General features: G+C 43.0%; 1 protein-coding gene and 1 long non-coding RNA gene across 2 annotated transcripts; both read left to right on the top strand.

Moving 5' to 3' along the window:
* The first annotated feature begins 2,345 nt into the window (after window positions 1–2,345).
* ankrd16 (ankyrin repeat domain 16) lies at window positions 2,346–14,134 on the top strand. Its single transcript, XM_056425273.1, has 7 exons — window positions 2,346–2,823; window positions 3,724–3,944; window positions 4,110–4,152; window positions 8,889–8,997; window positions 9,123–9,284; window positions 10,068–10,146; window positions 13,883–14,134. The coding sequence occupies exons 1-7, from the start codon at window positions 2,417–2,419 to the stop codon at window positions 14,044–14,046; spliced, it is 1,185 nt and encodes a 394-aa protein (XP_056281248.1). The 5' UTR covers window positions 2,346–2,416; the 3' UTR covers window positions 14,047–14,134.
* On the top strand, window positions 7,615–8,077 carry LOC130200762 (uncharacterized). The gene is made up of 2 exons (XR_008833075.1): window positions 7,615–7,900; window positions 7,949–8,077. It is a non-coding gene; the product is annotated as an uncharacterized LOC130200762 (long non-coding RNA).
* Window positions 14,135–14,758: the final 624 nt, after the last annotated feature.

The raw sequence follows: 14,758 nt of genomic DNA, 5'->3' as shown, positions 1-14,758 counted from the left end.
AGAGTTACAACACAATCAATGACCGCCGTGCCAAACAAACGACTCACCGAGCGCCTATCGTACCAATACAGGTGAAATCCAATGAGGGAGACCAAGTCTGCATGCTTTTTTACATCCAGGCAGTGCAGCAACAGCAACATGTTGTTCTGAAAACCTGATGATGAGGAGGAGGCTTAATCTGAATGGACAGAAACCCCAAATCCAGTTAAGAACCAGGAGCAACAGTTTCCAGTTACATGTTGACGGATTTAGAGATTTGAAGTCCGACTGGGAAAAACAATTCTCTGATTTGCCAGAGAGGATGCCTGTTAGCACTGATGACCTCATCAAAGAAGAGCATTTGGAAAAGTGGCAATACTTGGATGGTGTTAGTCTTCAGAGAATTCAAGTGTATGTAAACCCTGTTCGTCTCATTCCCAGTGTGGCTTCGTACCGTTTGGTCTGCGTTTTGGCGTCCTGTCTAGTTTGTGGAAATAAAATATTGGTTTTGCAGAAGTTATGTCGGCATTTGGGTCCTCTCTCGCTGCGACATCCGTGACACCTCATGACAGGTTATTATTGGCCCCCTTCAAAGATGCAGTGACCACCGGAAATACACAATGTGCCATCGACAGGGCGATGCATCCTGGCCTTTACTTTAGATAGACGCCTCATACTAAGTGGAAACACGCTCTCCCACCCACATCAACAGTTGGTTGATTAAAAAGAGATCCTGAATAAAACTCTCAAAGGTCAGATTTGCACTTAGAGATTCCAGTGAATCTTTTGAAGAGACCTGGAAGACTTTTTATTAACTATTTGAACAGCGCTGCAATCCAACAAGAGAACTAGTGAACTGGGAGACACCCCCCTCTCCCCTCCATCCCTTCTTCCTAATTTTGTATTTTATTTGGTTTGTATGCATGTTTCCATGTCTTACTCCCTACTATATTTAAATGTGCTTTAAGTTGATGTTATCGTGGTTGTTTGTTAATTGTATTTGCAATCTTTGTAGATAGTGACAGCGTGTCACCATTACACAACCTCCAAGCAACTGAAGGTAATGTTCTGTATACACCCCAACTTCGTGGGGGTGGTATTACTCTTCATTCCTGTATGCAAAGTCCATCACAAATATTTGACGCTCACAGATTGGCTCAAACTCATGACGGAAATATAGATGCAGGGTGTTATATACACACTTACAAGTAAAAGATAATTAAGGGGGTACCGGGGTTTCTTTTCTTTTTCTGTTTTCTTTTTGTTTTTTGGGGTATGTATGTATTTTTATGTATGTATGTATGTATGTGTGTACATGTATATATGTATATATATATAAATATGTATGTATATATACATATTATATTGTATGTATATATATATAATTGTGTCCTGTTTTGTGTTTGCATGTATATATATATATTTTATGTTTATGTCTGACATTTTTGTATTTATTGTTTGTAATATGTCTAAACAAAAAAAAAAATGTAAGTGATAACAACAACAACAAAATATATATATATATATATTTGAACAAAGATGCAGTGATGAGTTGTGTGGGAGTGGCTACCCCGCTGCTTTTAGTGTTGGAAGTTATTGAATTTATTCTAAAATGCAACATGCGACAGCTTTAGGAAGTCACACAGTGACACTGTGTGTGTTCATTGTAAAATGGGTCCACAGAAGTGGTTTTGAGTGCTTGTGGACAGGCTGTGTTGCCTCGGTAATAACCGTGCTATTGAAGCTGTGACGAAACTGTACAGGTGTTAGTTGAGATAAAAAATGAAGGATGAGTTCGAAGATGACTGTGCTCTGAGAAGTAGAGGATCAGGAGATGGGGAAGGAGCCTTTGGCGGTTTTGGATGTGATCTTACATATTACATATAATATGTAGGGTTATTAATGGTTATTTCCAGCCTTGGAAAAGTCCTGAAAAAAATAATGTCCCCAAAGATTTAGAAAAGTAATGGAAATTTGTTATATTCATATATGTACATTTAAGCTGAGTTTTAAATAATGAATATGCTTTTAAATTAATGACGCTCAAAATATAGTCAGACGCTCTTTCATCCTCACATATTTTTCGCGTTGCAAGTGAACGCACCTTCACTGAAAAGACATCCATGTTTATTCTTTTAATCAAACTATTGTCTCTCATTCGTTTGTGTAATTTAAGGTTGTACTGAATGCTTTGGAATTCTCATTGTTATTTTAAATACGTTTTCATGGGTTAGGTCATGGAAATCTGGTTTAAAGTCCTGGAAAAGTCCTGGAAATCCATTGGTCAACATGTTTTAATAATGCCTTTTAATGTTAATGTGCCACCTTGTGTTAACATGTAGGAACTGCATATGGGTGGACAGGATTAACAGCGTACGGTCATAGTCGGCCACATAATTGTTATTCAACGTAAACAACGTAAACAACGCTTTCAAGCATGTCTTCAAGAAGCCCAGCTGACTGTTCTGTCATCTTGACTCGTTGTGTTCTCGCTGCGGCCTTCAACATGGACGAAGGCGCGTGCAGGCTGCTGGTAAAGCTCGCGCAGGAGGGACCGCTGAGCTCCATGGAGGAAGCGATATCTTCAGGCGGCTCGGCGGCGGTTCAGACCGCCGGCAGCACGCACTTCGGTCGGTCGGGGGACACCCTGCTGCACTACGCCGCCCGGCGGGGACACCTGGACATCGTGGAGTATCTGGTGAAGCAGCTCGGCGCGGACGTGGAGGTGCACAACAACGACTACAAGAGGCCGCTGCACGAAGCCGCTTCCATGAGCCACCAGGCGTGTGTTAGCTATCTGCTTCGGGAGGGAGCCGCGGTGGACAGCTTGAAGAAAGCCGACTGGTGAGTGTGAGCGTGAGCGTGCGCGTGCACACCTGCGTGCACACATGTAGCGCCCTCTTTCGGCTTTAAAAATGAACTGTTGTGGGTGGTGTATCAGTTCCTTTCGATAGCTCAGTTGGTAGAGCGGAGGACTGTAGAGGTAACAGGCTGAGATCCTTAGGTCGCTGGTTCAAATCCGGCTCGAAAGAGACCTTTTTTTCTTCATACCGTTATATTTTTAATAAAATGTCCAGTTAATTTGATGGTGACTGTTCTATTAGTTTAATTGAAAATTTAAAAAAAGGCATTTTATTTATCCTAAACTATTTGCAAATTATAGTATATACTAAAGTATATTCTTCTATTTGCAAGTATCTTCCCCCCCCCCCCCCTCATTATATATGGTGGCTTCATATCATTATATTTTTATTGAAAAGTTAATTTCTTTTTAAAAATTCTATATATTTACTATATTTGATTCAGTTTATTTTATACAGCTCAATATCACAAATTACAAACTCCCCTCAGAGGGCTTTAAAATCTGTACACATAAGACATCCCTGACCTTTGACCTCATATCAGATCAGGAAAAACTCCCAAGAAATAGAAATAAAACCCTCTCACGGGGGAAACAAGTGAAGAACCCTTCAGGAGAGCAACAGAGGAGGATCCCTCTCCAGGATGGACAAAAGAATATATGTCAAGTGACCAGATGGACAGAGTTACAGAGTAACATAAACACATTAGAATGTATGAATAATTCGTCGTAGGCATGGACCGCGATCTAGACCTCCACAATCCATGAGACAGAAGGAGGTAGAGACCCCGATATCCCCCCCGAAAACTGTCCTCACTGTTTATTGACGTGAGCTTGTTCTTGGACTGCCAACACCTGATTTCATTGGTTGCCTCTTCTCTCAGGACTCCGCTGATGATGGCCTGCACCCGGAGGAACCTCGGCGTGGTCCAGGAGCTGCTGCGCCGCGGCGCCGATCCCGCGCTGCAAAACAAGGACGGCTGGAACTCGTTCCACGTCGCCTGCAGGGAGGGCGACCCCCCCGTCGTCCGCCACCTGCTCATTGCCGCACCGGACGTCTGGAGGACGGCGAGCAAGACGCGCAGGACTCCGCTGCACACTGCAGGTAGAAATCATCCTCACGGTCCCCACGGATACCGAAGCCCACTACACACACACACTTGGAGATTACATAAGTGACATCATGTTTTCTCCTGTAGTGCGAGGGAACTTTTGTGTTCATCCTCAGATCATAAACAGCTCTCTCTCTCTCTCTCTGTTCCCCTCCCAGCGATGCACGGCCGTGAGGAGGTTGTTCGGATCTTGCTGGAGAGGTAAGCACAGAAAAATAATGGCTCTTAAATGGTTCCTTAAAAGGCTTTGTGGTTCTACGAAGAACCATCACCTACTGAAGAACCATTTTTGGTTTGAGGCACCTTTGAATAACTCTTTAAGGAAATGGTTCTTTAAAGAACCCTGGTTTGAAAGGTTCTTTGTGGAACCAGAAATGGTGCCTTAAAGAACCATCTTTTAAAGCTTATTTTTGGATACCTTTATAGGTTCTTTGAAGAACTCTGAAAGGAAATGGTTCATTAAAGAACCCTGGTTTGAAAGGTTCTTTGTGGAACCGGAAATGGTGCCTTAAAGAACCATTTTTTCAAGGTTCTTTGAGACACCTTTATAGGTTTTTTGAATAACTATTTATGGAAATGGTTCATGAAAGAACCCTGGTTTGAAAGATTCTTTGTGGAACCAAAAATGGTTCTTCTCTGGCAGCACTCTGAAGAACCATTTGCGGTTCCAGATGGCACTTTCATTTTTCTGTGTGTAGGTTGGTAGTGTGTACATTAAACCCACTGCATGGAAAGTCAAGTTTATCATTTATCATTTTTATCATTTATTTATTTATTTGTACAGGGACCGTACACATTAATCAACCCAGGGGTAAATGTGTCAACGTTAGCTAAGGCTAAATTTCAGCTGCGTGCAAGTGTATTCCATTTTTTAAGTTGATGTGAACACATTTCAAATGTGGCGCAAACGTCCACCTGCACTTGTGGTTTAACTAATTAGAAAAGTCAAAGGTCAGTGTTCATTTTTATATGGGATAAATATCGTGTAGCGGTCCCCAGCCGGACAATAGTGAAGCGTTCTGATGTTTCCACAATTTCCTTTATTCATTTTCAAGCATGAGTCTTATTGACAGACATACATTTAAGAGTTTCTTTTTTTCTATTTAATTTCCAGAAATCACCGTAAGAGCTAATGGAACAAATAAAACAGAAATGAGCTCTTACGAGTGTAAACATTAATTAGATGACATTCATACATACACGTGGATATTAATCACAACATTTTTTCTTTCTTATATACGTATATACTAAAATCTAGCATTAGCATCTCATCACAATATATTTTACAAGTTAATTAAAGAATAAAGTCACTAAACATGTCGTCAAAGACCAAATAAAACACAAAGTACCTTGTTCCCGTTCCAGCTCGGTGCTTAGCAGTTCATGGAGTAAGAAAAATACTCATGAACACTTTTTCCTTCAGTACTCCCTCAAATAACGAACTTTTTGCGAAGTCATGTTAGGAGATTTACATCTACTTCCTGTCTTGCCAGAAGAGCTTCAAAATAAAAGGACCCAAAACATACAACGTCACTTACAAAGGTTTACGGGAAATAGTCACCATTTTTAACGGAACCTTCTCAGTCATTTACATATAGCCCCGTACTTTCTGAGATTTAAAGTGATTTGCAGCTCACAGATATATTTCTGTGTGACTGACCCTCACCTTGACCTGGGGCCTCATTTATAAAGGGATTTACGCAAGAAAAAATGGCGTACGCCGTTTCTACGCAAGGTTTGCGATTTATAAAATACTAACTTGACTGGAAAAGGTGCGGTCCTCCACGCAAACTCGAACCCATGCGTACGCACTAAGCACAACAACAGGAGAGACGAGAAACTGCGACACCGTTGGCAGAAGGAAGAATGGAGAGAAATATGTGGAAATAATACCATCAATATGTTACTCATTTATCATATGAAGGACTACTTTTCAAACATTGATTAAAGCCAATCTTAAAATGATTAAACAAACTTCTGTTGCGACTCCTCAGTGCACACAGACACATAACTTGGAGAAATAAATAAATACGGATATGTTATTTAAAACCACCTCGAATATGTTGTGTTAATGTTATGAAATGTATTCTCATAAATGATGCGGTAAGCAGGAGGACAGAATTACGTCTATACTGATATATCATGTGCGTCTGGTGACGGGCACACCTCGGTGTGCAACTATATACGTTTCTGTGATTAGGAAGGCTTCATGGTCTAAAATCAATTATCGATAATAACTTCTAACAGTAGCAGGCTAAAACAAGGGTTAACACAGATTCAGCTTTAGGTGCCTTACATATAGAGTGAAAAGGAAGCCATATAACTATTAATATTCCTTATGATTAGGACGAATCTCCGTCTTATTATGGCTAGCAAATGGACCAGTCAATAAAAGCAGGGTCATTTCACCACCTGTACCTTATCATATACAATCAGGTGGCCGGGTGTGTATAAAATGACGTGCCACAATGCGTAATGACGCACAATGGCTGATTTGGCACTATTAGAGGACTTGGCAAATGGAAGAGTGTGGAGGGTGCGTAATTTCAGAGACCGGCAAGATTTGCTGGCCAATGATGATGAGTGGCTCATGAGCCGGTTCCGACTTCAAGAGCCGTTTACTAGAGCTGTGTGCTGTGTTGGGTCCGGAGTTAGAGCGGAGCACCGAAGGAACCGAGCCGTGCGGTTCCAATCCAAGTATTGACAACACTTGGATTTCTGGCAACCGCACGTTTCAGAGGAAATGGCTGATAGGTCGGGATATCCCAGCCCACCCTCAGCCGTATTATGCCAGATGTGTTGGGAGGTATAATTGCGTTGTCGCCTTTATACATAAAGTTTCCTTACACGGTGGATGAGCAGGCAAATAAAAATGCAATTTGCAGCAATGTCCGGTTTCACAAATGTAATCGGTGCCATTGACTGCACTCACATTGCTGTAAGGGCACCCAGTATCAATGAAAGTGCATTCGTTAATCGAAAGCACTTTCATTCGATTAATGTCCAAATTATATGTGATGCTAACATGCTGTTCACCAATGTGGTTGCTCGGTGGCCTGGGTCAACGCACGACTCCTTCATTTGGCGAAACAGCAGTGTTGGCCGACTTGAGGCTGGAGCTGTGCGTGATGGGTATCTTTTGGGTAAGATTTTAAAACTCTAAATAATTAATAATGTATATATGCTGCGTTATATAACCTATGTATCAACACTACAGGTGACAGTGGATATCCCTTCAAGCGGTGGCTGCTCACCCCGTTCAACAACCCGCAGAGCGCAGAGGAGCGAAATTACAACACTCGCCACAGCCAGGCACGAGCTGTGGTAGAGCGCTCAATAGGCCTGCTAAAGGGCAGGTGGCGCTGCCTCGATGCCACAGGAGGAAAGCTTTGCTATAAACCGGACAAGGCATGTGCAGCACTTTGGTTCGACCGAAAATCTATTTTAAATGTGCTATATAAATAAAATTTGATTTGATTTGAAGGTGTGCCAAATTGTGAGGCCGTGTGCTGTGCTGCACAATTTGGCACTCCTTAAAATGTGCCGTTACCCCTGAGGCTGCATGTACCGCCACGAGCCAGACCCCTTCCCCATGCACATCCACACCCACACCCAGGTGGAGTTCAACAGCGTCTGGATGTGATGCGTAACAATCTACACACACAACAAGGTATTGAAACAACTTATTTATTGGCTATATCTTTTAAACAAGTGCATATTTCTCCCAACACATGACGAATTTGTCCCAGCTCTCTTGCAACCTCGTGTACTGCAGCAAGTGTGTCCCTCTGATTCTGCAGGACTGCATCTGTGAGGACACGGCCGCTGCTGGAGGGCTGCGCAGGAGGTGCTGTGGAGACGCCGGGCCCGGGGCTCGAGGCACGAGGTGCCGTGCCCGTGGAGGCAGGAGGTGCCGTGCCCGTGGAGGCAGCGGGGCTCGAGGCACGAGGTGCCGTGCCCGTGGAGGCAGGAGGTGCCGTGCCCGTGGAGGCAGGAGGTGCCGTGCCCGTGGAGGCAGCGGGGCTCGAGGCACGAGGTTCCTCGCGAGGTCCTCCTACCCTGGTGGAACCAGCATCTTGTTAATTCTTTTTTCTTAATAAAGTTATGATTTGTTTTTCGAAATACACGTATTGTTTTATTTACATACCAGCAGATATCACACAACTTGAATACATTTGGTTTACTCTCATTTCAAACACGGGTATATAAATGTGGTTACCTAGTTCAGTCGGTGCAACCTTAACATCAGTGTCCCCATCTGCCTCCGTCACCACTCCACTCAGCAGGGACTCGCCGATTATACCGGCCAGCCTTTCATCCATAGGGGTGAGCTCCGGTGCTCCTGTTCCCACACTTTACACTCTGCCTGTGTGATGCCAGGCGTTTTAGCGCCCACCTAAATGTCGGACCACTTCTTTTGATTTCCGCAACAGTGCGACCCTGTGCTGATGCAGCGTTGACAGCATCTGTCACATGCTGCCACTCTCTTGCCTTTTGGCATTTGTTACGCCAATGCTATGGCCACCAAACAAATGTGTTGCCTCGTCTCGATTCTCCGACAAGGATTTCTACTTCACAGTTGTTAAAGTTTCTTTTTGCCTCTTTTCCTTGTTTGCCATGTTCGATGTAGTTTGTGTGTAGTTTGATGAATATTCATTATGGTATCAATGACTATTTATGGGCAAATATGGGTGTGACGGAAGACCATAAAAGCTGCTCCGCATTTCAAGTTGATTGTGATTTATAAAGGGAAACCGGCGTAGGATGTGCGGTACGCACTTCCCTCGCATTTACGCAAGGTTTTATGAATGGGAAAATGGCGTAAATTTTTTGTACCTATTTTTTTGCTTTCTACTACGTAAGCAACCTTCCTACGCAAATCCTACGCACGCCGTTATGAATGAGGCCCCTGGTCACCTTGTCCCTCTTTCTTCCAGATGTGGCTACGTCCCAGGCTGCACTGACAGCTGTGGGGTCACTCCTTTCATGGACGCTGTCAGGAACGGACACGTGTCCGTGGCCCGGCTGCTTCTAGAGAAACACCAGGTACAACGAGGCCTTTCAGTTCAGTGACCACCTCGGCTTCTGCAGAAATAGAGGTATTCATGTGCACCGTGTGTGTGTGTGTGTGTGTGTGTGTGTGTGTGTGTGTGTGTGCGTGCGTGCTGTAGGCATCTCCAACGGCGGCTGACGTGCTCGGGGCTCAGGCGCTGCACCAAGTCGCCGTCACCGGCCAGGAGGAGGCGCTGCGGTTCCTGGTGCGGGACTTACGTGTCGACGTGAACCAGAAGGCCACCGCTGTCCAGCTCACCGCCCTGCATTACGCTGCAAAGGTCAGAGCAGTAACCAGGGTGCTTGTACAGGGTCAGTAGGGTCATGGAAAACCTGGACAAGTCATGGAATTTTAAATGGTTTATTCCAGGCCTGAAAAAGTCCTTGAAAGAGAAAAAAATCCTCAAAGTTTAGGAAAAGTCGTGTTCTATTCATATATGTGCATTTACGCTGAGTTTTAAATAATGAATATGCTTTTAAAAGAATGACACGCTTTCATACTCTCAGCGCTGCAAGTGAACGCACCGTAACTGAAAATATATAAATGTTTATTTTTTAATCAAACTATTGTCTCTCATTCATTTGTGTCATTTAAGGTTATACTGTATGGTTTGGAATTGTCATTGTTAGTTTAAATACGTAATTTTCTAGTATACACCGAGATTTCACAAAATGTTTGGTCATGGAAATTTGGTTTAAAGTCCTGGAAAAGTCCTGGAAATCCATTGGTCAACATGTGTATGAACCCTGCTTGTACCTTAAGGGGGTACACAGATTCTCATTTTGGGAGTTTTTCCCTGATCTGATCTGATCTGATATGAGGTCAAAGGTCAGGGATGTCGTGTGTGTACAGATTGTAAAGCCCTCTGAGGGGAGTTAGCAAAATAAACTGAATTGAATTGAGCATATGTGATATTATCTATCACTCTCTATAACTGATGCCATCGTTGTGTACACAATAGTGCCAGTAATCAGATTACAATATGGAAATATTCAAGACCAACCATGTACATTGCACCATATGCAAACATGCTCTCCTTCCTCACACAATGTGTGTTTTCCAGGAGGGCCACACGTCCACGATACACACTCTGCTGGAGCTCGGGGCTGATCTTCACGCTCGGGACCAAAAGGGAAGAACCGGTAAGCATTGGATCAAATGCAAGCTTTACAATCTAAAGTATCTCTTTCATAATATTACTATTCAAGAGTAAATAACCAACGATGAAAATTCAAGTTCAGAGAAAAGCACATAATTAAATCAGGCTAATCGACCTTCTGTCATTTTGTGTCCTTTTCACTATTATTCATACCTGCAAACTTGTAACCTTTCGGTGAAATTCACCGTTTTGAACTCAAAATAGGTCATCCACGTGAATCGTGGAGATCCGAAGAGTTTTTTTTTTTTGGGGGGGGGGGGGGTCACCTGGCCCGCTGCCGTTGAGATTGCAGTGAGACGCGGAGAAAATGTGGAGTGGAGCTCTTCTCAATAAAACATCTTTGATGGGACGTGTCGCGTCTCGGCCAATCAGCGTCAAGATGTCTTCAGCGTTTGGGAAGTTAGGTTAGCTTGAATGTTAGCCGCTACATCTGCTGCCGTCACGCTGCACGGTGTAGCGATGCTAACGAAGTACCGTACGTTAAACACGATGTGATTTAGCATATCTTTAGGATCGACACTTCATCAAGAGAGCGATCAGAGCCGCTCCGTGTCGAGCTGTCTGCGCTCACAGAGAGGCGTTAAGTGGCGGAATTTTTGGCTTTAAAAAAAAGAAAAGATGCCAGAAGGTAAATGTTTCAGTGTGTAAAGTTGTGTAACTCTCCAGCTGCTCATCCTGATGAACTGTGTATCATCTGGTCAGAGACTAACGGCCTCATAGTGTATAATCAATGCTATGATGGAACCATGTAGTTTCATTCATATCCTGCTGTATTAAGACTAATATTACTGACATTTGTTAAGTGTTGAACAAGTTGGTAAAAAGTGATCCATACAGATGTTTCATTTATTACTATTATAGATAAATATACCAGTCTCGTATTTATGGTACCATATTGTTTTTATGGTATTGAATTCTGGTATCGGGTATCATGATATTTATGGCAGGTATGTAATATGTATAGAAGTTATAATATGAGTATCGTGACAAACAGGTAGAGACAGAACAGATTCAGGGAGAAGTCCATGAGGAATGTTCAGGCAAAACAAAGGAAGTTGGTTCATGAATGACTTTAACCATATTATATAAAATGACAATGTATATTTGTTCCTACTATCATTACAGGGCTGAGTCAGAGGAGGACCTTTTGTTCTTAAACTGTTTATCATTATTTCAATTTGTGGTCAGAACAATAAAATGACCGTAGTTGTGGTTCTAAAAGCTTTGAGGCTTCAAACAACGTGGATGTCGTGACAACAACAAAAAGAAAGTCCCCCCCGTTGTCACCTTTCTCACCCCTCATGAGTTTGCAGGTATGATTATTTATACAGTTCATTTGAGAACACTGTGACAATATTAGATTGTTCCCTAAATCTGATCGTGAGGAAATATTTAATTCATATTTTCAATTCCAATTTTGTATAGCCCATTCTCACAAATTACAAATTTTGCCTATACAATCTGTACATATAAATCCCTGTCCAGAACCTCACATCGGTTCAGGAAAAACTCCCAAATAACCCTACACGGGGAAAAAAGGGAAGAAACCTTCAGGAGAGCAACAGAGGAGGATCCCTCTCCAGGATGGACAGGTGTAATAGATGGTGTTAACTTGTATACTGTTATTTTGTACGACTCCTCTTCTGTTTACTTTTGATTTATTTAATTGAAGTGGCCGTGGGACAGACACAGTCTCTACTCTAGAGTTGTGGGTGGGTAACTGCTCGAATGGAAGAGCAGAGAAGGATGTTAAACTACAACTCTGCTCCCGGTTCCTGATCTGAACCCTGGGTTGTCATGGATTAAGTCCGGTGATCAACTTGTTCATGTTCGCAGAAATGAGATGCGCTCCGTCCAACGTGGGATGGATGCCGTCTCTCCTCATCAGATCAGGTTTCCCCCAGAAAGGCTTCCAGTTGTCTACGTAGCCCACATTATTCGCTGGGCACCACCTCGACAGCCAGCGGTTGAATGACGACATGCGGCTATACATGTCATCATTGATCAAATTGGGGAGAGGACCAGAGAAAACTACGGAGTCCGACATCGTCTTGGCATAAGCACACACCGATTCCACATTCGTTTTAGTGACTTCCGACCGGCATAGTCGGGAGTCATTACCGCCAGCGTGTATTACAATCTGACTGTATCTCCGCTTGTCCTTAGCCAGCAATTTCAAACAAGACTCCACGTCGCCCGCTCTGGCCCCCGGGAGGCACACGACTCTGGTCCGCGGCTTCGCTATTTTCACGTTCCTGACTATAGAGCTCCCGATAACCAGAGTGTGTTTCTCAGCAGGTGACAATAATAAATACAAATAATTAGTGCTGTGAAAAATAACGCGTTAACTCAGTTAATTCAATTACAGGTTTAACTAGTTGGTTTTTTTTAACGCATTTAACGCATGCGCAGAATGAGCTTCCAATCCACCACTTCAATCTGAACTCTGTCCGCTCTCATGCAGACGGTCTGTTCATCGGTAATGATCCTTCCGCAGGTTCACCTACGGAAACCTTGTTACGACTTTTACTTCCTGTAGATCAGGGGTCTCAACACGTCGATCGCGACCTGCCAGTCGATCGCGGCGTAGTGTTGGTAGATCGCATGACATTAAAAAGATTGGCCCGCCCCCTGACATGTTCTCTATAGCACGTCTTTGTTCTTTTATTAAACTAAACGTCTGTTGTTGATCGTATCTCCACAGCAGCATGTCATTTCTGTCTCTTCGCGTTGCGTTAACACTTATCGATCTCCGTCTCGCCGCCACAGAGCTCCGCGCGCGCATCGACCGAGCAAAAAGTCACTTGTCAATCTGTCCACCTGTCCGGGCCGGTGAGGTTTCAGCTTTGCAGCGGTGTCCGCGCCGTCCCTTTCATCACGGCCCAGTTCATGAAGAAAACCCACAGTCAGTTTGCCTCAGCAGCTGCTAGAGGAAGACTAGAGGCCTTTAGATTGTATCATGGTGGAGTTAATGGTTGACAAACAAGAGAAAAATGTTCTGTTTAACCCTCCTGTTACCTTTACATTTACTAACATATTTTACCCTCGGCGTCAATTTGACCCCAGCAATTAAAACCTCCAGAAAATTATTAGAATTAATATTGCTTCCCAAGTTTAAGTGTGAGGTACTTTATGTTTGTTTGTTGACTACCTAAATAGCCCTTTAAATAAATAAAAAAGTTGATATTTCTTATATGTTTGACACAGTGAAAAACAGCCTGGGGTCAAATTGACCCCAAAGAACACCGACATCAAACATTGCATGGGGTCAAATTGACCCGAAAGGTAACAGGAGGGTTAAACATTCTGTTTAGGATGAAGATGTATTAATGTTCCATATGGAAGAAAACTGCTAAATAACTGCTGAGTTGCAGCACCATTGTATAGAAGAATGTATAAATGTATATATCCGTCTTTTGTCATAAATCTCTATGTTCTCACAAAATATACCGAGAATATCGGTAATATGTGATTAATCATGATTAATCCACAAAAACCTGTGATTAACCCGATTAAAATTTTTAATCGTTTACACAGCCCTACAAATAATATAAAAACATAAAGGCTGCCAAATGATGTGTGATTATTACATGTGGAGCAGCTCAAGAGTGACAGCCAATGGGGGATCCACATTCAATGCGACAGTTTTGAAAATGTAAAAAATGGCCTCCCCAAGGGTCAAAGGTCATCCTGTGTGCTCTCCTCTCTTTCTCCACCAGCCCTTCACATGGCCTGCATTGGGCAGCATGCCGCCGCCGCCAGGACCCTCCTGCAGCTGGGACTCCGAGACTCTGAGGACACGTGTGGCGCGACCGCGATGCAGCACGCCAGGAAACCAGACGTGGTGCGAGTGTTTGAAAGTGGCCCACCAGACCTGCCGTGACGTCACATTAGTGACACGGCCAGGCACCCGAAACCTTTCCTTGTGATTAAAGTCAATCAATTTAGTGTGGAATAAACCTCAACGTGTACCGTGTTGTGTGTTTTTGAATGACAGAATCTGGGGACCTCCAATCTCATTTATTACATCGGATCTGACCTTGAATTAGACAAAATATAACTTCAAAAGTCACCAAGCAGGGTTTGTATGGGCATGGAAAACCTGGAAAAATCATGGGATTTTAAAATGTTTTTTTTCCAGGCCTGGAAAAGTCGTGGAAAAAAAATACAATCCCAAAAGTTATGGAAAAGTAATGGAAATCTGAATGGAATATTGAATGTAGTTGTAGGGTCCTACTTGGGAGAGAGAGGGTTAACAGAGGGGGGGGGGGGATGTATGTATATATAGAACATGACTGCAATGCATTTACACATTGTTACACGTGACTTGTTTCTACAAATAATTAACATTATAACAAAGGTTAAACTTAATTGAATGAGCGTCACCGTGTATTAAACACAATACAGTGTTTGAGAACAATACATAATATACAATAGCACCGGTTGTTTTAGATCATGTGGCAGACAATTAATTAATATTTTAAGGCCAGTTGACTCATTTAAATCAAATATCTAGTACATATGTAGTCAAATATCTAAATGCATAACCTGAATCTTAAGATATGTACAGGTAGAGGCTAGTGGTCATTTAAGAC

Source organism: Pseudoliparis swirei, chromosome 10, assembly GCF_029220125.1.
Source record: "Pseudoliparis swirei isolate HS2019 ecotype Mariana Trench chromosome 10, NWPU_hadal_v1, whole genome shotgun sequence".
NCBI classification, from domain to species: domain Eukaryota; kingdom Metazoa; phylum Chordata; class Actinopteri; order Perciformes; family Liparidae; genus Pseudoliparis; species Pseudoliparis swirei.
The sequence above is the reverse complement of the archived record's forward strand: the minus strand, read 5'-3'. Positions and strand labels throughout refer to the sequence as shown.